The sequence below is a fragment of the Schistocerca gregaria genome, chromosome 3, assembly GCF_023897955.1.
Source record: "Schistocerca gregaria isolate iqSchGreg1 chromosome 3, iqSchGreg1.2, whole genome shotgun sequence".
Taxonomy (NCBI): Eukaryota; Metazoa; Arthropoda; class Insecta; order Orthoptera; family Acrididae; genus Schistocerca; species Schistocerca gregaria.
In genome coordinates, this window is record NC_064922.1 from 869,476,761 (window position 1) to 869,502,781 (window position 26,021).

Consider the following 26,021-nt stretch of genomic DNA (forward strand, 5'->3'; position numbering starts at 1 on the left):
AATGGCATATTTTACTGTTTTGCACACTGCTCAATACGTTGTACATTTCCCTTCCTCTTTTTTCTGAGTCTAGCACAACATACTGATAAAAATGAAATTAATGAAGCTGAAATGGCTGAAATGATATCAGTACAACAATCCATTCAGATGCTATGAACCTGCAATGTTTTCCACCAACTCCTTTCCCCCCCCACCACCACCACTGGTGCTGTTCTTACATACTCCATGGAGAACCCTCTACCGGCAGTGATCAGAAATCATAGATAAAAACATCAGTGACAATGAAAGTTTGAGTCAAGTCTGGCTGTGTTATCAGATTGCCTTATGATTTAGGTGAATGTGGTATAGAGTGCTGGTACAACCCCAACTGCCTCTCAAAGTTGGCAATGGCAACGCAAGTTTCCATCAGATGCTGAGAGTAATTGTGCGGGATCTGGCAGACCCAATGGTGTGTGTCCACTGAGCCACACCCCCTGCAGCTCTGGACTATAGGCACACTCTGCTGTTGCAATATGGGACCCCTGGCAGCAGCCAGATGGCCCACTCTCACTCTGAGCCACTTCACTAAGTGATGCTATGCTGACAGCACCTAGCTGCAGCTCTGACAACACAGTTCGTTTTTTAGTTCAGAGAGTGAGGTAAGCTGGAAGTTCAGCTTGAATGAGCCTGCAGATCAGAATGACAAATGTGACATCACAGTAGTTAAGGTAGATAACAATGCCACTGGTGGTAGAACAGTCTGGTCAGTCAGAGAAGACGTTATAGTTAATGGAGATGATAAGATTGATCTAGACAAAAAAGAAGAAAATGCAGAAGGGAATGATACAGTAGTATTCAAAGACATGGTTCTGAATGTTTCAAGCTTTTATAATAGTGAGTCACTGAATGGCCTTCCAGGAATATTTGAAGTAGTGACAAACGTACATGCAGGAAAGAGCAGATTTGTAGGGACAGCATCAACAACAGAAACTGTATTACCAGGAGATATAAGGCACACATCAGTAGGAGAAGGAAGTATGCAGATAAGTCCACTCAAAATTGAACTGAATAAGACAAGGAATGGTCCAAATGTCAATGGGCAGGAAGGTAATTTTAATGACATAGTCTGTAGCTCAATATGACAACACTAACTTAGCACATGCTCTTTCATTTGCGTAGACTGCATGGTCTGCACAGATTTTTCTTTTGTTTTCCTGTAATTGAATTTTTACATTCATAAATTACAACACTTTCTAAACTTTTCACACTAATTAAGGCCATAGGAGAGTGGTCTTTTCTGAATGTACTTCTGACTAAAAAATGATTCCAACAGCTGGAGTCCAAGGTCCCTGTTAAACATGCTTTTTGTGTTCTAGTAATGATATTTCCATAGATACTTTCATTCCCTTAACCACATACTTCTTTATATCTAACTGAGAAGTGAAATACCAATTTTCATAGAGTTGGCTTCAAAATTTTTAATATAAGAAATATTATTTTAAAAATTTTCATCCCCTTAGATGCTGAATTTACAAAAACTGTGAAACATGTTTATTTTATTTCTTACAGAGATGCCAAATACAAATTTCCATAGATTTAGCTTTGAAAATGCTTTCATGATGATATATTTTCATAAAACTTTTCATCTCATATTTGACTCCATTATGGGGTTGAATTTCCAAATGCACTGAAACATGTATTATTTAAATTTGCAACAGAGAAGTCAAATATCAATTTTCATACATGTAGCTTTAAAAATACTTTAGTAGTTCCTTAATAATGATTTATTCTCCAAAAAAAAAAGAAAAAAAAAGAAAAAAAAATCCACCCACTATTTTACCTTCTTATAGGTTGAATTTCCAAAAGTGCTAGAATGCATATGTTTTGTTTCTTACTGAAAAACCAAATTCCAATTTTCATAGTTCTAGCTTCAAAATTGTCTTAATAGGGACATATTTTCAAAAAGCCTTTAATTCCCTACTTCAATCCCTTAGTAGTGGAATTTTGAAATAAAATCAACTCCCTCTCAAAATTTCAAGTTTTTGTCCTTGGTGGTTTGAGCTGAGTGATGATGAATCATTGAATTAGTCTAGCTCTATTTCACACCCTGAGGTGCTGAATTTGCAAATAAAGTGAAATTCAAAGATTTTTATTTTTAACAGAGAAGCCAAATACAAATTTTCATAGATTTAATTTCATAAATGCTTGCATAATGAAATATTTCCATAAAAACTTTCACCCCTTATTTTACCACCATATACCATAGTGGTTGAATTTATAAAAATAGTGAAACACATACATTGTTATATCTAACTGAGAAGCCAAATTCAAATTTTCATAGATTTAGCTTCAAAAATGCTTTCACAACGAAATTTTTCCATAAAATATTTCATCCCCTATTTCACACCTTTAGGAGTTGAACTTAAAAACAGGATTGAGCAGTTGTTAGAGAGGCACTTACAGCCCTGGATTTGGTGCTTCAATGAGCACAAGGACCATCAACAGGCAGCTACAGAAAGCGGCTGAGCTCACGGTGCCCCTTGCACTGAGTACCACTGACCTCTGAAGACCAACAAGCCTGTTTGCAGTGGTGTCGGGTACATTCAGCCTGGAATCTCATTGACAGTAGTAGAACTGTCTTCAGTGATGAGTCCCACTTCAAACTGAGCCACGATGACCAGTGAAGATGTGTCTGGGGACAACTAGAACAGTGATGGGATACCATCCTGATTGTTACCTGCCATACAGTGACAGCCAGAAGTGATGGTCTGGGGTGCCATTTCATTTCATAGCAGCATCCCTTTGGCTATCATCCATGGCACCCTTACAGCACAGCAGTACACTGATATATTCTACACCCTAATTTGTTGTCCTCCATGGCAAGCCATCCTGGGCTTACATTTCAGCATTTACATTTCTCACACATGAGGGTTTCAATTGGTTGTCTTCTTGCTTGCTTCAATGATTCTTCTTTATTTGAACAACTCAGGTCAAACAAATGACAGATCTGTTTTACAATAACATTCTGAATAATGACAATCATTTAAGTCACCATACACTGAAGCATTTTGAGCAATGTCGACCGTCAGAATAAGTCAGTTCAAAAACTGTCTTTTTTGTTCCGGCCCTTTACAATGTTGGTGATCCTCTTGTTGTGAGGAATTCGCCACACCTTCCATATGTACCACCCACCCACCACCCATAACCAATGACCTGCTTTTTTCGTATTTGATTGTGGATTTTGGCTGCTGCATATCCATATAATGTCTGCACATTCTGCACATACAGATACGAGTGTGCACCCAGTTTTTTTATGATGTCCCAAGTTAACATTGAACACCACCACCTTTGGTTACTGTAAGAAAACACAGTGGAACATGATGTTCTAATGAACAGCAGGTTACACAAGTGTTCTCCTTGTAATTAGGATGAGCAGCATTTTGCCTCAGATTTTCTATGTTTTCCTTAGGTATTAAAAAAAAAAATCCTTAAGAAATGACCCAGTAGAATCTTGCTTCACTGACTCGATTTCACCAGCATGTGGAGAGTTGTCAGCCTCTTTAATCTGACAGGGTAAAGGATGGAAAGTGGGGCTCATGGTATATTGTGACACTTGCTTTCTTTTATTCATCAGCTAAGACCTATCTGGCTTGGTGAGTGCTACTAATACAGTCTAAGGAAGAAAAAAAAAAGTACGCAAAGAAGGAATTATCCAAATAGGATGGATGTGATATACATTTACAGGCAAACAAATGACTACAATGTCAGAAAAATTGGATGATTTATTCAAGAGAAAGAGCTTCACAAATTGAGCAAGTCAGTAATGCATGTGTCCACCTGTGGTGCTTATGCAAGCAGTTATTCGGCTTGGCATTTTGATTGACATAGTTGGTGGATATCCTTTTGAGGGGTACATGCCAAATTCTGTCCAACTGATGCATTAGATCATCAAAATTCTGACCTGGTTGTAAGGTCCTGCACACAATACTCCAGATGTCCTCAGTTGGGGAGAGACCCAGTGACCTTTCTGGTCAAGGTACAGTTTGGCAAGCAAGAAGACAAGCGACAGAAACTGATAATTTCAGTACAGCTGAGTAGTGAAGAGATTTCTTTCAGCAACACCTTGCAGAAAGTAGTAGTCCAATGAAATCAAATTCGTACATCACCTTGATACAGAATAGCTGGACTACGAGAACTTTTAGAGCGGCGTCTGTTATTAGCTACAAGAATTAGTAAAAAGGGAACACTGACTTTGAGCGACAGAGCCAATGAAAATATTACATATACACACAGACATAACTATCCATTTCACTCCATGTGGAGACATCACAATGTGTCGGAAGTGTGGTGTATGACTGAAAAATTAACTTTAAAAATAAAATTGAACAAATTTTGCAGATTTTCAACAAAATATTAAGAAGAAATGAGATGTTGCTTTGAGCAACAATGAATCAACAAGAGAAGTGACACAAATTTCAAGGTGTTAGAGGAGACAAGTTATCCAAAATTTTCTTGCACCAATATTTCGAGAAGTAAATTGTAATTTCATTGGGTGCAGAAGTTGTGGAAACTTGTGAACACCAGCCAGAACAACTGCAATTGAATACATGCATCATGAATATCGAACGCGTACTACATACTTTTGAAATCTAAAAATAAATTCACAATGGGGTTGGAGAAGATAGCCAACTTGGTAAATGATGTATGGTTATGAGCCAATGCACATTCCGAGGCTACGGCACTGCTTCACGATCCAGCAGCAGTAGTTCATCAGCAGCCTGCACTGCTCTGCGACATACTGCAGCCAGCTGCAGCCCATCGGCAACACAACACACTGATCCCTGGCAGCACATCAGCTATGAATCAGCAGTTTGCTGTCTACAATCACCAGCATGCAGTTCACTTCATCCGGTGAGTTAAATAAGGGCATTTTATGTCCACAGTACTGGCAGTGAAACTTTGTGACAAGTGGAACAGTGAGATTTTGCATCGTAATTTTGTTTCAGTTATCAGTGATTACTTACTTCTACTATAAGTTTACATTATATACTGGCACATGTTAAATCTATTAAGATTTAACATATGCCGGTCATTATGCATGTATGGAAGCAAAAGTAGTGGAATCTGTAGCATCATCAGAAATGCCTACATGGCTTTCAAAATTAACAACTAGACTTACAAACACATTGGAAGCTAATGGTAAAAGATTAAAAATATTAAGAAGACTAAATTGAATTTACAAGAAGGGTATTTTAAGCAATTAGAGGAAAATATAAATAAGAAAGTGCAAGAAATCTTTTGAACAAAATTTTTGTCTCATACAATAACACAAGAAACGAGAGTAGATTAATTCAGAAAATAAAGTCAGTACTTTAAGCGAAAGTCTACCGGCAACATTAGATAAAGTACTACAATGACTAATAAACTTAAAGGTCATTTTTAGAGGTGATTTTACAGAGTTCAAGGAGAATTTCCAAGTAGTAAGCGATGAAATCTCGTTGTTGTTGTTGTTGTTGTTGTTGTTGTTGTTGTTATGGTCTTCAGTCCAGAGACTGGTTTGATGCAGCTCTCAATGCTACTCTATCCTGTGCAAGCTTCTTCATCTCCCAGTAACTACTGCAACCTACATCCTTCTGAACTGTATTCATCTCTTGGTCTCCCTCCACGCTGCCCTCCAATATTAAATGGGTGATCCATTGATGCCTCAGAACATGTCCTACCAACTGATCCCTTCTTCTGGTCAAGTTGTTCCACAAACTCCTCTTCTCCCCAATCCTATTCAATACTTCCTCATTAGTTATGTGATCTACCCATCTAATCTTCAGCATTCTTCTGTAGCACCACATTTAGAAAGCTTCTATTCTCCTTTTGTCCAAACTATTTATCGTCCATGTTTCACTTCCATACATGGCTACACTCCATACAAATACTTTCAGAAAAGACTTCCTGACACTTAAATCTATGCTCGATGCTAACAAATTTCTCTTCTTCAGAAACGCTTTCCTTGCCATTGCCAGTCTACATTTTATATCCTCTCTACTTCAACCATCATCAGTTATTTTGCTCCCCAAATAGCAAAACTCCTTTATTACTTTAAGTGTCTCATTTCCTAATCTAATTCCCTCAGCATCACTCGACTTTATTCGACTACATTCCATTATCCTCGTTTTGCTTTTGTTGATGTTCATCTTATATTCTCCTTTCATGACACTGTCCATTCCGTTCAACTGCTCTTCCAAGACCTTCGCTGTTTCTGACAGAATTACAATGTCATCGACAAACCTCAAGGTTTTTATTTCTTCTCCATGGATTTTAATACCTACTCCGAATTTTTCTTTTGTTTCCTTCACTGCTTGATTAATATACAGACTGTATAACATCGGAGAGAAACTACAACCCTGTCTCACTCCCTTCCCAACCACTGCTTCCCTTTCATGCGCCTCGACTCTTATAACTGCCATCTGGTTTCTGTACAAATTGTAAATAGCCTTTCGCTCCCTGTATTTTACCCCTGCCACCTTTAGAATTTGAAAGAGAGTATTCCAGTCAACATTGTCAAAAGCTTTCTCCAAGTCTACAAATGCTAGAAATGTAGGTTTGCCTTTCCTTAATCTTTCTTCTAAGATAAGTCGTAAGGTCAGTATTGCCTCACGTGTTCCAGTATTTCTACGGAATCCAAACTGATCTTCCAAGAGGTCGGCTTCTACTAGTTTTTCCATTTGTCTGTAAAGAATTCGCGTTAGTATTTTGCAGCTATGGCTTATTAAACTGATTGTTCGGTAATTTTCACATCTGCAACACCTGCTTTCTTTGGTATTGGAATTATTATATTCTTCTTGAAGTCTGAGTGTAATTCGCCTGTTTCATACATCTTGCTCACCAGATGGTACAGTTTTGTCAGGACTGGCTCTCCCAAGGCCGTCAGTAGTTCCAATGGAATGTTGTCTACTCTGGGGGCCTTGTTTTGACTCAGGTCCTTCAGTGCTCTGTCAAACTCTTCACGCAGTATCGTATCTCCCATTTCATCTTCATCCTCTTCCATTTCCATAATATTGTCCTCAATTACATCGCCCTTGTATAGACCCTCTATATACTCCTTCCACCTTTCTGCTTTCCCTTCTTTGCTTAGAACTGGGTTTCCATCTGAGCTCTTGATAATCATACAAGTGGTTCTCTTTTCTGCAAAGGCCTCTTTAATTTTCCCGTAGGCAGTATCTATCTTACCCCTAGTGAGATAAGCCTCTACATCCTTACAATTAATACAAACAAATCTTTAGTTTGTAATTTATAAACTGACGTATTCAGAAGAATGATCTGTATGATGTCCTGAAACTGTATTATTTCTAGGGATTGTATTTGATTATTCGATGTTGAATAAATATTATTATTATTATTATTATTATTATTATTATTTGGCCTCGAGCTATCGCTGCTTAGCCATTTTTCACCTCCTGTCAATCTCATTTTTGAGACGTTTGTATTCCTTTTTGCCTGCTTCATTTACTGCATTTTTATATTTTCTCCTTATGTCAATTAAATTCAATATTTCTTCTGTTACCCAAGGATGTCTACTATCCCTCATCTTTTTACCTACTTTATCCTATGCTGCCTTCACTACTTCATCCCTCAGAGCTACCCATTCTTCTTCCACTGTATTTCTCTCCCCCATTCCTGCGAATTGTTCCCATATGCTCTCCCTGAAACTCTGTACAACCTCTGGTTTAGTCAGTCTATCCAGGTCCCATCTCCTTAAATTCCCAACTTCTTGCAGTATCTTCAGTTTTAATCTACAGGTCATAACCAATAGATTGTGGTCAGAGTCCACATCTGTCCCTGGAAATGTCTTACAATTTAAAACCTGGTTCCTAAATCTTTGTCTTACCATTATAAAATCTATCTGATACCTTTTATTATCTCCAGGGTTCTTCCATGAGTACAACCTTCTTTTATGATTCTTGGACCAAGTGTTAGCTATGATTACGTTATGCTCTGTGCAAAATTCTACCAGGCGGCTTCCTCTTTCATTTCTTAGCCCCAATCCATATTCACCTACTACGTTTCCTTCTCTCCCTTTTCCTACTACTGAATTCCAGTCACCCATGACTATTAAATTTTCATCTCTCTTCACTATCTGAATAATTTCTTTTATCTCATCATACATTTCTTCAATTTCTTCATCATTTGCAGAGCTAGTTGGCATATAAACTTGTACTACTGTAATAGGCGTAGGCTTCGTATCCATCTTGGCCACAATAATACGTTCACTATGCTGTTTGTAGTAGCTTACCCGCACTCCAATTTTGTTATTCATTTTTAAACTGACTCCTGCATTACCCCTATTTGATTTTGTATTTATAACCCTGTATTCGCCTGACCAAAAGTCTTGTTCCTCCTGCCACCGAACTTCACTAATTCCCACTATATCTAACTTTAACCTATACATTTCCCTTTTTAAATTTTCTAACCTACCTGCCCAATTAAGGGATCTGACATTCCACGCTCCGATCCGTAGATTGCCAGTTTTCTTTCCCCTGATAACGACACCCTCTTGAGTAGTCCCCGCCCGGAGATCCGAATGGGGGACTATTTTACCTCCGGAATATTTTACCCCAGAGGACGCAATCATCATTTCGTCATACAGTAAAGCTACATGCCCTCGGGAAAAATTATGGCTGTAGTTTCCCCTTGCTTTCAGCCGTTTGCAGTACCAGCACAGCAAGGCCATTTTGGTTAGTGTTACAAAGCCAGATCAGTCAATCATCCAGACTGTTGCCCCTGCAACTACTGAAAAGGCTGCTGCCCCTCTTCAGGAACCACACGTTTGTCTGGCCTCTCAACAGATACCCCTCCATTGTGGTTGCACCTATGGTACGGCTATCTGTATCACATATATAACAAAATATATAATGAAATCTCAATGATGCAAAAAAAGAGATGAAACTACAGAAAGCCAGTAGGCATTAAATCCAAATACTACCTTAACCAGTTGAGAGGAACAACTGCATAATTTCGTACAGCAAAAGATACAAGACACTATGGAATCTTCTAGTGAGCATACTACTTCTATGGATAGTACTGCACAATAACAAGAAGAATTTCGGAAATTGTGGGAGGCTTTAGAGAAAGCACAATCAGATAATGAAAAAGAGGAATAATACTAGTGTAGGTGTCTAAAGAATAGCTGGATAAATTCCCACTAAGATCTGGTTTAAATTTATCCAAGTAAGTTGCTAAATTTAAATCCAAGGGGGAAGTGCATCTTGATTATTTTTTACAATCAGTTTCTAGATCATTACCAAGTAAATGGGAAGACTCACAAAAAACAGGTTTTGCATTACCTAGGTTATTTGATAGGGATGCATCAGAATGCGGCAGTGCCCATTCTGAAGCCTTCAGATGATGTAATGATTTTGAAAGTGGTTTCAAAATGAAATATTGGTCAGCTAGTACACAGGATAAATTAACATTTGACATACTTGAGCCTAAAAATTGTAACAACAGTTAGGGCTCCTACAAGAAACATGTGAATATGGCATTAAGCAATGGACATTTATTTATTAAAACTATTAGTTGAACTATTGTCATTCAGAAGAATGAAATTTATTAGCAGTAGATGCAGTGCAATGTTGTGTGTTCTGCACTATGTAGATGCATCGTATTTATTGTTAGGGAAGAAATCGGTTTAATGGAAACATCGGATGAGGAGACTTGAAATGTGTCTACACTCCTGACCCTGCAGGAGGCTATGCCATAACTCATTACGGATGTGATGTACATCACATGGCCTAGTGCAGTACTGCAAGTACTTTCTCTTATTTAGCTAGAGATATACTATATTTTTCTATACATTATTTTTGCACTTAACTGTGGAGATATAGCAATGTTAACATATTTGTTAATTTGTGTTATAGAAAGGGAGGGAGCACAGAATATCTGCCTTTATGCAACTACAGAATGTGTTAAGACATTGATTGTACACTTATATGTCACCTGCTTCTGCAACTTGTTTTGTTGGTATCTTTGGTTGGACCTTAACACACTTTAGCTTACGGTAACTACTGCCTTGCAGGTGGTCATCTATGACAACAGAATAAATATGAGGCTGAGAGACAATATTGACCATAAGAAAATTAAATAACAGCCACCTCCTGATGCCAATGAGTGGTTCTGGTATTTTTAGACAAATGAATTGATTAATAATATGAAATACAAATATGGCTGTTTTGGCATAAGTAGCCTTGTTAGTAAGTTGGGCACTGAGGAACTATAAGAGAGAAGAATTCATTAATGAATGTCCTGATTGAAGAATTCACAATAAGACACTGACATTTAGACAAATACTTTGTTGGCACAGTTTAGATGCATCAAGCTTTTGGGGGAGGAGAATGAGACACAAAAATGACAATAGTAAAGGAAAGACATGTTAATTTGCAGCAGAGTCATAACAAATAATCAGAGAATGAGTGATGAAAACACCAACATTAAAAAACTACCCTTGTGAATATTCATGAGATTGTAATTGTTGTATACGGAATGTAAAATAAACTTCAATATTTTCGAGAAAAATATTTCCATACAGTTACGATAAGCAAACCTATAGCCCGTAGAGTTGAAGTTACTGTATTAATTTTGAGGTAGTGAGCTTGGACATACAAAATACGGTATAAGACAACAAAGCCAATAAAACTGGAATGGCAAAGGATATAGGTACAGTAAAGAAGGTTCTTCACTTTATGTTACAAAGTAACAGAATTAGATACTGTGCTGACAATATGAAATATAAGGTGAAGTGCACCCAGGACTGAAGTAAGTAGAAATAGGAAGGCAAACCCATGGGAGGGTGGTTTATACCACGGGTCAAGTACATCAGAATGAAATGGGCTGCATGTTTACACTGAATGTTGGGGAATGTATTTGGGGCATTAACACTGATAAATAAATAAAGACTCTTCAGTATCTACCCACAGACAGGTATTAATTTGTTATTTGTGAAACTAATGAAAAACTTTCAAGTGATAATTGGTCATGCGAATGAAGAGCTTTCTGAACTCACTACGGTATAATAATGTACCTGGTTCACGATGTACAGAGATGATTTATTAGGATATATGTATTTATATAATAAAACTTTTGAGATTGTGGTGTATACAGTTATAAGTGAATGTAAAGTGAACCAAGGACTTCCCTAATTGTCTATATACTAAATTATCTAAAACATATTATGATGAGTGCAAGGCACTAAACACCAGATGTATACGAGATATTTATGTCAAACGTAAACTGACCACTGGAGTTGAATTTACATGAGAAGTCTACAAGAAATATACTGAATGATGCAACATAAAAGAAAGTACATGTCATTATAAATGAGTAATATAATAATCTAATGTACACTCCTGGAAACTGAAATAAGAACACCGTGAATTCATTGTCCCAGGAAGGGGAAACTTTATTGACACATTCCTGGGGTCAGATACATCACATGATCACAATGACAGAACCACAGGCACATAGACACAGGCAACAGAGCATGCACAATGTTGGCACTAGTACAGTGTATATCCACCTTTCACAGCAATGCAGGCTGCTATTCTCCCATGGAGACGATCGTAGTGATGCTGGATGTAGTCCTGTGGAACGGCTTGCCATGCCATTTCCACCTGGCGCCTCAGTTGGACCAGCGTTCGTGCTGGACGTGCAGACCACGTGAGACGACGCTTCATCCAGTCCCAAACATGCTCAATGGGGGACAGATCTGGAGATCTTGCTGGCCAGGGTAGTTGACTTACACCTTCTAGAGAACGTTGGGTGGCACGGGATACATGCGGACGTGCATTGTCCTGTTGGAACAGCAAGTTCCCTTGCCGGTCTAGGAATGGTAGAACGATGGGTTCGATGACGGTTTGGATGTACCGTGCACTATTCAGTGTCCCCTCGACGATCACCAGAGGTGTACGGCCAGTGTAGGAGATCGCTCCCCACACCATGATGCCGGGTGTTGGTCCTGTGTGCCTCGGTCGTATGCAGTCCTGATTGTGGCGCTCACCTGCACGGCGCCAAACATGCATACGACCATCATTGGCACCAAGGCAGAAGCGACTCTCATCGCTGAAGACGACACGTCTCCATTCGTCCCTCCATTCACGCCTGTCGCGACACTACTGGAGGCGGGCTGCGCGATGTTGGGGCGTGAGCGGAAGACGGCCTAACGGTGTGCGGCACCGTAGCCCAGCTTCATGGAGACGGTTGCGAATGGTCCTCGCCGATACCCCAGGAGCAACAGTGTCCCTAATTTGCTGGGAAGTGGCGGTGCGGTCCCCTACGGCACTGCGTAGGGTCCTACGGTCTTGGCGTGCATCTGTGCGTCGTTGCGGTCCGGTCCCAGGTCGACGGGCACGTGCACCTTCCGCCGACCTCTGGCGACAACATCGATGTACTGTGGAGACCTCACGCCCCACGTGTTGAGCAATTCGGCGGTACGTCCACCCGGCCTCCCGCATGCCCACTATACGCCCTCGCTCAAAGGCCGTCAACTGCACATACGGTTCACGTCCACGCTGTCGCGGCATGCTACCACTGTTAAAGACTGCGATGGAGCTCCGTATGCCACGGCAAACTGGCTGACACTGATGGCGGCGGTGCACAAATGCTGCGCAGCTAGCGCCATTCGACGGCCAACACCGCGGTTCCTGGTGTGTCCGCTGCGTGTGATCATTGTTTGTACAGCCCTCTCGCAGTGTCCGGAGCAAGTATGGTGGGTCTGACACACCGGTGTCAATGTGTTCTTTTTTCCATTTCCAGGAGTGTATATATTAAGTCCCAACAAAGGAATTCAACAAACTCTTTTCCATAAACTGAGGAAACATTCACTAATGGTGTTACAGACTTTATGTTTGAATTGTATTAATAGTATAACAACATAGCACTTATATTCTTAAATAAGAATTAAGCGAAAGGAATAAATATCATTATTATAAGTCGTATGATGAAAATACTTACATGAACAATGTAGGAAAAGTTGCGACTTATTGTAAAAATAACACGCTAAGGTGCAGGCAGACACTATTAAAGGACAAATTATTTCGGAATAAAGGGAACAACTCACTAAAAGACAGAAGGCTGTGTCATCAATAGGTGCACAAACATAAGGTACAGAGCTTTGCTAACTTTCGAAATAAACTACCTTTTTCAAGCTTGTAGGAAAAATATGAAAACACACACACACACACACACACACACACACACATCTCCCTATAGTGTGCTTATTTCACTGCTAGCTCTTTCTTGGCCCATGGTGAGTGTACTTGGGTGAGGTGGAGGTGTAGAATGGTGTGATGTGAGGGGTAGAGAGAGGTGGGAGGCAAGGAGGGGGTTGAATGGAAGCGTCTAGTGACTTGAAGGAGAGTGGGGAGCCGTCTGTGAGCTAGCTAGGGGTGCAGGTAAAGCGGTCAGGGAGAAGATGGCTGGGCATGCGTATCTTCGGTTTAGGTCAGGGAGATAACAGGAGCGAAGGATGTGCTGTAAGGATAGCTCCCATCTGCACAGCTCAGAAAAGCTGGTAGTGGTGGGGAGGATCCAGATGGTACCGGTGGTGAAGCAACCATGGAAATCTCACATGTTGTGCTCTGCTGCACGTTGTGCCACTGGGTGGTACACCTTCTTTATGGCAAGAGTTTGGCAGTTGTCATTCTTTCTAATTGACAGCTGGTTGCTTGTCATACCAATGTAAAATGGTGTGCAGTGGTTGCAGCAGAGTTGGTATATAACATGGCTGCCTTGCACCTTCTACATGCTCACCAAGATCCATAAACCTAATGATCTTGGTTGCCCCCTTATGGCTGGTTACAGTACCCCCATTGAAAAACCTTTGCCCTTGTTGACCAACATCTGCAACCAATTGTCCAAAACCTAACCTCGCACATTAAAGATAACAACCACCACCTGCAATGGCTCTCCACAATCCCCACAACCTTACCTCCAGGGTCCCTACTTGTCACTGTTGATGCAACTTCCTTACATACCAACATAGCCTTACCGCAATGGAATACTGCCTCTCCCAACACCCTGCAGATTCCAGACCTACCACTTCATTGCTTGTACACCTAACCAACTACATTCTAACCCATAACTACTCCATCTTTGACGAGAAAGTACACAAATAAATTCATGAGACAGCCATGGGCACCCACATGGCACCCTCCTATGCCAGCAACTTCATGGGCAACTAGAGGAAACATTCCTAGCTTCTCAAAACCCCAAACCTCGGGTCTGGTTCAGGTTTATTGATGACATTTTTATAATCTGGGCCCTAGGTCAAGATAGCACATATCCCTGCCCCCCAGACCTAATACACAAACAGATCTCCCATGCCATATCCCTCCCTTCCCCCCCCCCCCCCCCCCCACACACACACACACCTGATCCTCACATAGATTCCAAGAACCAACTACAATGAAGTGCCCCCCTTGTCACCTAGTACCACCCTGGACTGGACTGACTCAACCATGTCCTTCGTCAGGGCTTTGATTATCTCTCATCATGCCCTGTACTCTCCTAGCTAGCACACAGGCAGCTCCCCACTCTCCCACAAGCTGCTAGATGCTTCCCCCCAGCCCCCTCCCTGACTCCTGCCTTTCTCCATTACTCATCCCACCCCAGTCTGCACCCCCACCTTACACTCACCATGGGCCAGGAAAGAGCTAGCAGTCAACTGAGCACAATGTAGGGAGACAGGCATGTGCATGTTGATTGAGTGTGTGTGTATTGCTGTGCATGTTTTTCCTATATGAGTGAGAAAGGAAATTCATCCCAAAAGCTATCAAAGTTCTCTACCTTTCGTTTGTGTACCTATCAACGATGCAGCACTTCTGCCTTGCGGTGAGTCTTCCACTTTATATCTAAATAATTCGTAATTCTCAACCAGAACTTACTGTACATTATAATTAAAAAATGTTTACACATAAGCTTTTGGCCTCAGACTTCGTCAGAAAAAGAGAAACACACACCACTCCTTCACACAAGCAAGTACACCTCATGCACACATGTCCGCCGACTCCAGCAGCTCGGGCCAGAATGCAATGCATTTTTTCCAACATTGTTAATATTCCGACCTGGAGTTTCCATTGTCTGCAAATACTTACACTTACATGTTTAAAAATAGTACATGATATCTTTGATGTTAGTGGAGGAACCTATAGTGTAACGTGGCGTTCATTAGAACATCATATCACACTCCACTGTGGTTTCTTACAGTAGCCAATGGTGGTCATACCTGTATATGCAGAAAGTGCAGAGTATATATGAACATGCATCAGCCAAGACTCATAACATATGGAGAAAAAGTTATTGGCTATGGATGACAAGTGGTGTATATGGAAGGTGCGGTGATCTCCTCGAAGCAAGAAGGTCACTGACATTGTCAAGGGCCAGAACAAATGAAGATTGTCTTTGAACTGACTTATTCTCATGGTAAATATTGCTTGAACTGCTTCAGTGTATGTTGAGTTATGTGACTGTCACTATTTAGAACATTACTGTAAAATCGATCTGTAATTTGTTTGACTTGAGTTGTTCAAATGTAAAAGAATCATTGAAGAAAGGAGTAAAATGATAATTCAGTAGAGATGAGTAATGAAGAGTCTTCTTTCAGCAGCATGCCGCAGGAAGAAGAAGAAGTACGATGAATTCAAGTTTTACATTGCTGTGGTACAGAAAAGCTGAAGTGCAAGAACTTTTAAAACTGTAACCATATTTATCTACAAGAATTAGCAAAATGGTAACATAGGCTTTGATTCAGAGATCCAATGCAAATGTTATCTACACATACACAAATACTCAGTGTGTACATTACACATCACACTGCACACCTCATGAGTTCAAATGATAAAATTTCCTTAAAAGTCTACTTTCAATACTCACTACATATGTCCCATTCAAGTTCAGTGCTACAGTAATGCAATTTGGAATCATTTTTGCAGTAAGTGCTAGAATAAATGTATTATGTCAAGGAATGAAGAATGTTGTTGTTGTTGTTGTTGTGGTCTTCAGTCCTGAGACTGGTTTGATGCAGCTCTCCATGCTACTCTATCTTGTGCAAGCTTATTCATCTCCCAGTACCTACTGCAACCCACATCTTTTTGAATCTGCTTAGTGTAGTCATCTCTTGGTCTCCCTCTATGATTTTTACCCTCCACGCTGCCCTCTAATACTAAATTGGTGATCCCTTGATGCCTCAGAACATGTCCTACCAACCAATCCCTTCTTATGGTCAAGTTGTGCCACAAACTTTTCTTCTCCACAATCCTATTCAATACTTCCTCATTAGATATGTGATCTACCCATCTAATCTTCAGCATTCTTCTGTAGCACCACATTTCGAAAGCTTCTATTCTCTTCTTGTCCAAACTAGTTATCGTCCATGTTTCACTTCCATACATGGCTACACTCCATACAAATACTTTCAGAAATGACTTCCTGACACTTAAATCTATACTCGGTGTTAACAAATTTGTCTTCTTCAGAAACGCTTTCCTTGCCATTGCCAGTCTACATTTTATATCCTCTCTACTTCGACCATCATCAGTTATTTTGCTCCCCAAATAGCAAAACTCCTCTACTACTTTAAGTGTCTCATTTCCTAATCTAATTCCCTCAGCATCACCCGAATTTATTCGACTACATTCCATTATCCTCGTTTTGATTTTGTTGATGTTCATCTTATATCCTCCTTTCAAGACACTATCCATTCCGTTCAACTGCTCTTTCAAGTCCTTTGCTCTCTCTGACAGAATTATGATGTCATCGGCGAACCTCAACATTTTTATTTCTTCTCCATGGATTTTAATACCTACTCCAAATTTTTCTTTTGTTTCCTTCACTGCTTGCTCAATATACAGACTGTATAACATCGGAGAGAAACTACAACCCTGTCTCACTCCCTTCCCAACCACTGCTTCCCTTTCATGCGCCTCGACTCTTATAACTGCCATCTGGTTTCTGTACAAATTGTAAATAGCCTTTCGCTCCCTGTATTTTACCCCTGTCACCTTTAGAATCTGAAAGAGAGTCTTCCAGTCAACTTTGTCAAAAGCTTTCTCAAAGTCTACAAATGCTAGAAACGTAGAATTGCCTTTCCTTAATCTTTCTTCTTAGATAAGTCGGAGGGTCAGTATTGCCTCATGTGTTGCAATATTTCTACGGAATCCAAACTGATCTTCCCCAGGGTCGGCTTCTACCTGTTTTTCCATTCATCTGTAAAGAATTCGCGTTAGTATTTTGCAGCTGTGACTTATTAAACTGATAGTTCGGTAATTTTCACATCTGTCAACGTCTGCTTTCTTTGGGATTGGAATTATTATATTCTTCTTGAAGTCTGTGGGTATTTCGACTGTCTCATACATGTTGCTCACCAAATGGTAGAGTTTTGTCAAGACTGGCTCTCCCAAGGCCGTCAGTAGTTCTAATGGAATGTTGCCTATTCCCGGGACCTTGTTTCGACTCAGGTCTTTCAGTGCTCTGTCAAACTCTTCACGCAGTATCGTATCTCCCATTTCATCTTCATCTACATCCTCTTCCATTTCCATAATATTGTCCTCAAGTACATCGACCTTGTATAGACCCTCTATATACTATTCCATCTTTCTGCTTTCCCTTCTTTGCTTAGAACTGGGTTTCCATCTGAGCTCTTGATATTCATACAAATGGCTCTCTTTTCTCTAAAGGTCTCTTTAATTTTCCTGTAGGCAGTATCTATCTTACCACTAGTGAAATAAGCCTTCTTATTTCTCCTTTCGTCAATTAAGTTCAGTATTTCTTCTGTTACCCAAAGATTTCTACTAGCCCTCGTCTTTTTACCTATTTGATCCTCTGCTGCCTTCACTACTTCATCCGTCAAAGCCACCCATTTTTCTTCTACTGTACTTATTTCCCCCATTCCTGTCAATTGTTCCCTTATGCTCTCCCTGAAACTCTGTACAACTTCTGATTCTTTCAGTTTATCCAGGTCCCATCTTCTTAAATTCCTACCTTTTTGCAGTTTCTTCAGTTTTAATCTACAGTTCATAACCAATAGATTGTGGTCAGAGTCCACATATGCCCCTGGAAATGTCTTACAAGCTACACACACCAAATCATTTCTTTTGTTCTGATATGAAGCTCCTCAGATATTGTGGTGAAGTGGGGATTTTTCACAAGTGTATTGTGAACATCAAGAAGCCGGTATAGCATCGCATCTCTGACATCGCTGGGGCTGGAAAAAGTTCCTGCAGAAATGGGAACAATGACGACTGAACAGAAAAGTTCAGTGTGACAAAAATTCAACCTTTCCACAAATTATCTAGAAAATGACGAGTGCAATAGTGTTATAAAATAAAAAATTACGATGGAAAGTGCATAATGTGCGAAAAAATCAGTACTTGTTGTGATAATACTTGTCTGGCGTGCTATATTATTAAAGAAGCGCGAACATGGGAACATACAAAGGTGAACCTGAGTGCTCAGCACCAACGGCTAACACTGAACATCTGCTAGAAAATGGGACGTCTTCCCACTGCTATTGTGAAAAACGCGCCAACAAAGGAATAATGTGTGCAAAATGTGAAACAATTTACTACTATAAGTGTGCAAACCTAAGTTCAAAATGAAAGACTTGGTACTGTTTGAATTGCCTTAAAGACGAAACACACGAAAATGTAAACACCGAAGACACTAAAGTCGATATTATAGCATTCCTATTAGATGAAATGCGTGGGTTAATACTAAAAAATGATGAACTTAAACAACAAAAACAACAGTGCAAATCTCCATTATACAGTGAAATGCTAATAGAAAATTTGACTAGTAAAAATACAGATGACAGGACCAATAAACATTGTGAAAAATGCCAGAAAACTGCGAAGTGGTGTTGACTGCACGAAATGTGGAAACGTATTTCATTTTCGATGTGGAAAAGTAGAGTCCTCACTAAAGGGACAGGAGACACCCATAAAAAATTGGAACTGTGATGAATGTAGGTCGACAACTATTAGGCCTCAAATATATAAGATACCTGATTATAACGGACCTGAAGATAATGAAATTCACACAATCACATCTGAAGCCAAACACATGAAGCAGAACAATATAGATTGTGGCACAAATAGCGGAGATATATTTAAATCATACAATAAAAACGATAGCAAAAAATCTTGCAGCAACCCAGATTTGATGGTGTCTGTTATGAAATCTTGCTCACCAGAATGAAGAATATGGTTAGTAAAAAGTTAATTAATGATGGAGCACAATCTCAGTTGGGGGAAAGATGGTTAACGTATCCAGCAGTATCCTCTCAAAGGAAGCATACAAGGACTCACCTTAAACAATTTAGAGAAATCACAGAGAAGCTAAACCTAGACAGCTAGACAGGTTTTGAACTGCCATCATGCTGAATACAGTTCCAGTGTTTAGCAATGCATCATTGTGATCTATTATATAATACATTAACAAGACTGTTAAAAAGATATTTACACTCCTACAAGGTATAATTTTATCAATAGGATTTCAACATAATTTACTTATGTTGAAATCCTATATAGCAATTTTGAGCTCTCCATAAGCTGAAACAATCAAAGATAGAAAATTAGCAACAAGGGCAAAATGGTCACTTTTGTCACTGGAAAGATGACTAAATGAGAGCCAAAGATATTTTTAAAAAAAGGGTTATACCCTGTAACATTCAACAGCAGTCATCAATGGTTTTTTTATTATTATTAAATAAAGGTCAATGTAGCTACTGTCTACCTAATTATAATAAGAAAATGTGTTACAATCAGAACATGACATTATGTTTGATCTGCAAAGTAAGAACAAAACAACTAATTTTTTATTCACTTCATTATTTATACTACTTGTAGTAAAACAAAACCTGAAAAATAATAGTCTGCTATGAACAAAAAATGTGTTGCATTGTTTAAATCCCCACCCAATGAACCATCCAGAGGTACTTTTACCTTGTTTTGTGAGGTCTTTCACTGGCAATCTTTCATTCTTTGTGTCTATGAAAGATGACTGTTTCCTCTGTCTTGTTATAGTCCAGCAAACAAAAACAAACTAAAATTTAATAAAAACATATTATATGGGGCAGTTTATACATTTTGGTAACCGAAAAGACACTTCAATGACATTCTCTTAGAGGTACTACCAGTAGTATACGTAGACAATTTCAGTAGATCTATCCAAGAATTATACATAAGAAAGATTCTGATTTTATTATTTTATATTCTTACCATTATCCAAAATGTCCACACATTCTCTGAATGTAGCACCTCTTCCAGTAAGAAGAGCAGGCAATAGAGAGGCAGGAGGGTGATGACCCAGATGTAACTCCAAGAGAGAGAAAAGCTGAAGAGCAAGTATGGATGATCCACCTTCTTCCAAAAAGCCCTCTGATGATGGTTCTTTATTCAGTAATTCATACCACAGTGTTTTCAGTGTCCCTTCAGAGGTTTTCCTCTTAAAATCTTGTTCGCTGTGGACTAATGACACAACACAAGACTGGACAGAAGAAACATCCACTTTTCCTGAAATGTTACAAAGGAAATTAATATAATATTAAAAATTAATTGACAGAAATGTAAAATTAAGGTGTTTTTGTACAAGTTCCCATGTTGTATAGCAGTTGGCAGAAGCTGTAATTTATAACATAAAACACATTCTCAAAAATGCATGAGCAAATTAAGAAAAAAACAATAAAAATGGTCAAAATTACAATTTAAAAAAAAAACAACAAAAAATCACTAATCAGCTACACTGTTTGAGAACCTGATTGTGATTTATTTTAGGAATTAACAATGGAATGGCATATGAATGAGAAATGTGATCATAATGCAGCAATTCATAGGATGTCTGAGGGGATGCTTAGCTTTTCTATGAAGGAAATATACTCATTCATATGAAGCTGATCAGTCTGAAATCATTCATGGGACAGAATGTGTGAAGAGGATTGAAAATATTCAAAGTATAACAATTTTTGATGGTTTTTGTTTAGATGGTATACAAGCACTACTGAACTGCACTATGAACTTCAATGTGATACCCCACAAAAACATAATTGTACAGAAAAAAAAGAGCAGCTCTTAGAATTTCAGTAACCTATTTTGTCGCAGATTCTGCAAAAATTTTACTCCTTTCTGTATACAAATATTGTACAGAGGCTGTACTGATAAAATTACAGGATACATGGAGTGTACAGGTAAGATTTTACTGATCAGCATCCAAGAACACAGTGGATAGCTTGAAAAGCAATAATGCAGCTGTAGCAAAAAAGGATAATAATTTTTTGTTGTGTACATATGTTGGATAGCTTTTGTCTATCCCACCTTCAGACTGCAGCTTTGAAAGACAATATTCTGCACCAAAAGATAACATTTTGTTGTAAAAAGTTGTTACAGAAATATAAAAATGGCAAGCAGGTGTCACTGCCAAAATACAGAGTGATGGATACCACATTTATTCAGTGAGTTGAGAAAAGCATTAAATAACAGATAATTTCTCATTAATCTGGTGTATTTAGACACAAAAATTGGTTGCCTATTAATTATACTAGATCAAAATTACTTTTCCTGCATACAAGCAAACACCTCAATGGAGATCTGAGGTAACTAAATTAAACTGTTATAGTGCAGTTGTTCCATGTTGGGCACGGAGGGGACAAGATGATGTAAGAAACTGCAAGTAGAACTCAGTTGAGACACACACACACTAACTTATCAGAAGTATCCAGACAGCTATTACTAGACATTAATGTGGATGTGTCCACCATTCACCTTTATGATGGCTTGATCTCACTACAGACACTTTAACTGATGTAAGAGGTCTGTTATAAAATTCAAGAACTTTTGTAAATTCGTGCCAATGGTGTGTTGGGATGAAATGTGGTTGGCATCCCTGCAAACGCTTGTGTTTAATGTTTAACTGCTGGAAGTTTTACTGTTCTATGGCTGTTAGTTATTGTTTAGAGCTGTTTTTAGTAGAACCTTGTGTCACACAGTTTGTGAATTTTGAAATGGCAGAGTTTCAGGAGCAATGCATCTGCATGAAATTTGCGTGAAACTCAATAAAACCTTTCCAGAGCCACACCAAATGATGCAGAAAGCCTACAGTGATGATGATTCACACACTTTAAAAACATCCGGAGGGAGTTAAAGATGACCCTCACACAGGATGCACTTTGGCTTCTACCAACAATGCTCATGTCAGCAATGCCAATGAAATTATGTGCCAATAGAAGACTGACTGTCAAAGAGATTGCAGAAGAACATAACATTTCGGTTGTATCATGTCATGAAATCCTGACACAACATCTTGGAATGTAATGTGTTGCCACCATGATCATATCACGGCTCATGAGTCAAGACCAGAAAGACCTTCAACTTGCAATCTGCGAAGAGCTTCTGGACTGTGCAAATGAGAAGGAAATGTTCCTTAAGAGAACCACAATTGGTGATGAGACGTGGGTCTATGGTTAAGATGTTGAGACTAAGGTTCAGTTTTCACAATGGATTGGGAAAGGCTTTCCAACACAAAAAAACTCATGAGGTCGGATCAAACGTCAAAGCCATGCTGACAGTTTTCTTTGTCTTTGAAGGATTAGTTCATCATGAATTCATGCAATTCATGCCACAAGGACAAACTGTTAATCAATGGCAATGTCCAGACATGTTCTGATGCCTGTCAGAAAATATGTGAAGGAAATGGCCTGAAATGTGGCAAGACAGTTCATGGCTCTTGTATCACAATAATGCACCTGCACATTCATCCCAGTTGGTGCATGACTACTGCACAAAAAATGAAACCACTGTGCTGTCTCATCCTCCGTACTCTCCATACCTGGCCTCTGCAGACTTTTTTTTATTTCCAAAATTGAAAACCTCATTGAAATGAGAAAAAATTGCAATTATAGATGAGATAAAAGCAAATTCGCAAATGGCAATTTGCGCGATCCAGCAAGAGGCACACCAATACTGCTTGGTGGCTTCAGCTGCCAGAGGCTGCACTCGTGCACTCGTGTGTGAGTTGCTCCGTTTGTGTGCATGCGTGCGTGCGTGTGTGTGTGTGTGTGTGTGTGTGAGAGAGAGAGAGAGAGAGAGAGAGAGAGAGAGAGAGAGAGATCCATTTTTGACAAAGGTCTTGTCGGCCAAATGCTCATATTGTGACAGTCTTTTAGTTGTGCCTATCTATGACTCACCACTTCCACTACATGGTGAGTAGAAACTTTCCTTTTCATAATATTGTTATACTCCTTCTTGGATTTTCCACTGTTAAAGAAACTAAGTATGGTCAATGTGCTAACTGGACTGCTGGTAGCACTTTGGTACTTATGAGTGATTTCTTCCAGTGATTTCATGCAGTTTTTTACAATCACTCTCCACAGTGCTCAATAGTCCCTGTCCATCACTGCATAAGGCCTGTCTGATCTGGGTTTAGCTGTGGTTCCATTTCACAGTCACATCGCCAGCAGTCAGCTGGGGCAACTTTAGAAGGGTTGAAATGTACCTGATGGATTTGTTACTCAGGTGACACCCAATGACTAGCCAAAATTCACACCCATTGTGCTCTCCTGACTGACCCATTCAACTGATATAGTACATCCCTACTGACAACACAATACCCTCAACCTCTTTTTACGCTGGTGGGTCCAACACTTGTCACATGTTGTGGTCAATTCCACATTACTTAGCAGTGTCTGGAGATTTTTGATCAGGTAGTGTGCCAACAGCAAAAATAACAGTACCATAATTAACTAGGTTGAATTGCAGTATATATGCAACATATGATTTTATCAAGCAGGAATATGGACAATTAAATTACAGCAAACAATTTTTTATACGTATATATCTTTACCTGTATGCCACAAGTTAACACAAAATGCATTTAACAGTACGAAAAAGGTTATGCTTTAAAAAATTAAAAACAGAGAGGAGTCATCTTGCATACTTTAATTTCTGCACACAGTTATCTAGAACATAAATTAACAATAAATAGCTAGAATAGAATGACCAACCATTTAAATACAGACTTATCCATCATTAATACAGGTTTGTAAACCTGGAAGAGTAGTTGTGAAATCACTAAATGTCTCCTCCTCTCTTTCTAAACTTATATTGTGCATTTAGTCCAATAATGACTGCTAAAACTGACTATTTACATCTGCAAAACATTCAGATGTTCTTGCCAGAGAAAATGCAATGGAATTCACCTAGTGAAATACATAGCAGATACAAATAAACTGTGAATGATACAGGACATGGTTGTTATTTGCACATGACTAATCAGTAACACTCCTCAAAAATCAGTCCACTTGGGTGAAACATTATTTATTCCTGAAGTAAAGCATGTTTTTCTTTGTGTCATTATTGCTTTTCTATTTTCTTAAAATTCAAAAACTACTATACTATAAAGATTCTACAAGTCAGTTGTGTAAGGGTAGGGAAATAACATATGTTTTTTCCCAAAATGTAGGAAATGTTGGAATAAATTACCATGTCTTGTGAGAGGAAACTTCTTAAGTTCAACAACGACATCAGGAACATGATCCACAGGTAAGACGTCCATAAGGTGCTTTCGTAGTTGAGAGCAGTCAACACACTCAGAAACAGCCAAGATGAGATTGGAATCCACTAATACTGCACAACATATTGCACCAAAAGTCAGCCTTGTTGCTGTTGTTTCTATCAGTAACAAGTCTAATCGGCACCCCCATCGTTTTGTCATTCTATCATGGCGGCCCATATAGAAAAGATGGTCTGGTTTTACCTGAAAAACATAACAAGATTGGTTATGACTTTGCAGCTGATTTTCCTTTGCAAAATAAAACTGCCGAAATGAAATGAAATAAATGCTCATTTATAAACTGCAGTATTGTTCACTTACTTAATCACTGACTTGACAAGAAATAAATACAGAAATAAAGTAATAATTATAGATATTCAAATCTTTGTAAGTGAAAGCAAAGAACAACACTAAACTCTCTTCAGTAACAAAATGTAAAGTACCAATGAAAATTATATGCATGCAGTTACAGTTTTCATCAATCAACATACTAACTGATCAACTCTGTATTCTGACCCTTTTCATCACACCCATAATTTCAGCTGACAAGAATCTAGAATCTAAAGTGTTTACACTGATAATTTTAGCTGACAAGAATCTAGAATCTAAAGCTCAAACACTTCTCAGTATTCCCTATACTATGATATGACAAAGTACTGAAAACTCACAATATTACAGTGTTGTTGAGGTGTTCAGTCTGATGACTGGTTTGATGCAGCTTTCCATGCTAGTCTACTAGTCTATTCTGTGCAAGTTTCATCACCTCTGTGTAGCTACAACAACTTGCATCCATTTGAACCTACTTACCGTATTCACGTCTTGGTCTCTCTCTACAATTTGTATGCCCCACACTTCCCTCACTTACCAAACTGATAATTCCTTGACACCTCAGGATGTACCCTCTCAACTGATCCCTGCTTTCAGTCAAGCTGTGTCATTAATTCCTTCTCCCATAATTCAACGGAGCATCATTTGCCTTCTCCACAGAAGCACAATTTCATTAGCAACTCACAATGTTTTTGTTTACTCTTCCTGAACATTAACTCCCTTTCCAAATTTCTTCTTGGTTTGCATCACAGTTTGCTCGGTGTAAAGATTGAACAACACCTGAGACAGGTCTCAACCTCATATTACTCCTTAATCTACTATTGCTTCCCTTTCATGTTCTTCAGCTCTTGTAACTGCTGTCCGGTTTCTGCAAATGTGGTAAATAACTTTTCAGGCCCTGTGTTTCACCCCGCTACCTTCAAAACTCACAAATGCTATGAACATAGGTTTGTCTTTCTTCAGTCTATCTTCTTATATAAATTTAGGGTCTGTATTTCTCTTGTATCCACATTGATCTTCCCCAAAACTGGCTTCTACAAGTTTTTCCATTCTTCTGTAAATAACTGATGTCAATATTTTGCAACAATGAATATTAAACTGATGGTTCGATAGTATACACAACTGTCTTT

General features: G+C 39.0%; 1 protein-coding gene across 1 annotated transcript in view; it reads right to left on the reverse strand.

Annotated features, from left to right (window-relative positions):
* Positions 1 to 26,021, reverse strand: part of LOC126355640 (beta-alanine-activating enzyme) — a 152,454-nt gene that overhangs the window by 48,071 nt on the left and 78,362 nt on the right. Inside the window, exons 6-7 of the mRNA XM_050006004.1 lie at positions 24,495 to 24,768; positions 20,241 to 20,534 (exon numbers count right to left, since the gene is read on the reverse strand). Coding sequence (XP_049861961.1) covers positions 20,241 to 20,534; positions 24,495 to 24,768 — 568 coding nt within the window. The remainder of the gene's footprint in view (positions 1 to 20,240; positions 20,535 to 24,494; positions 24,769 to 26,021) is intronic.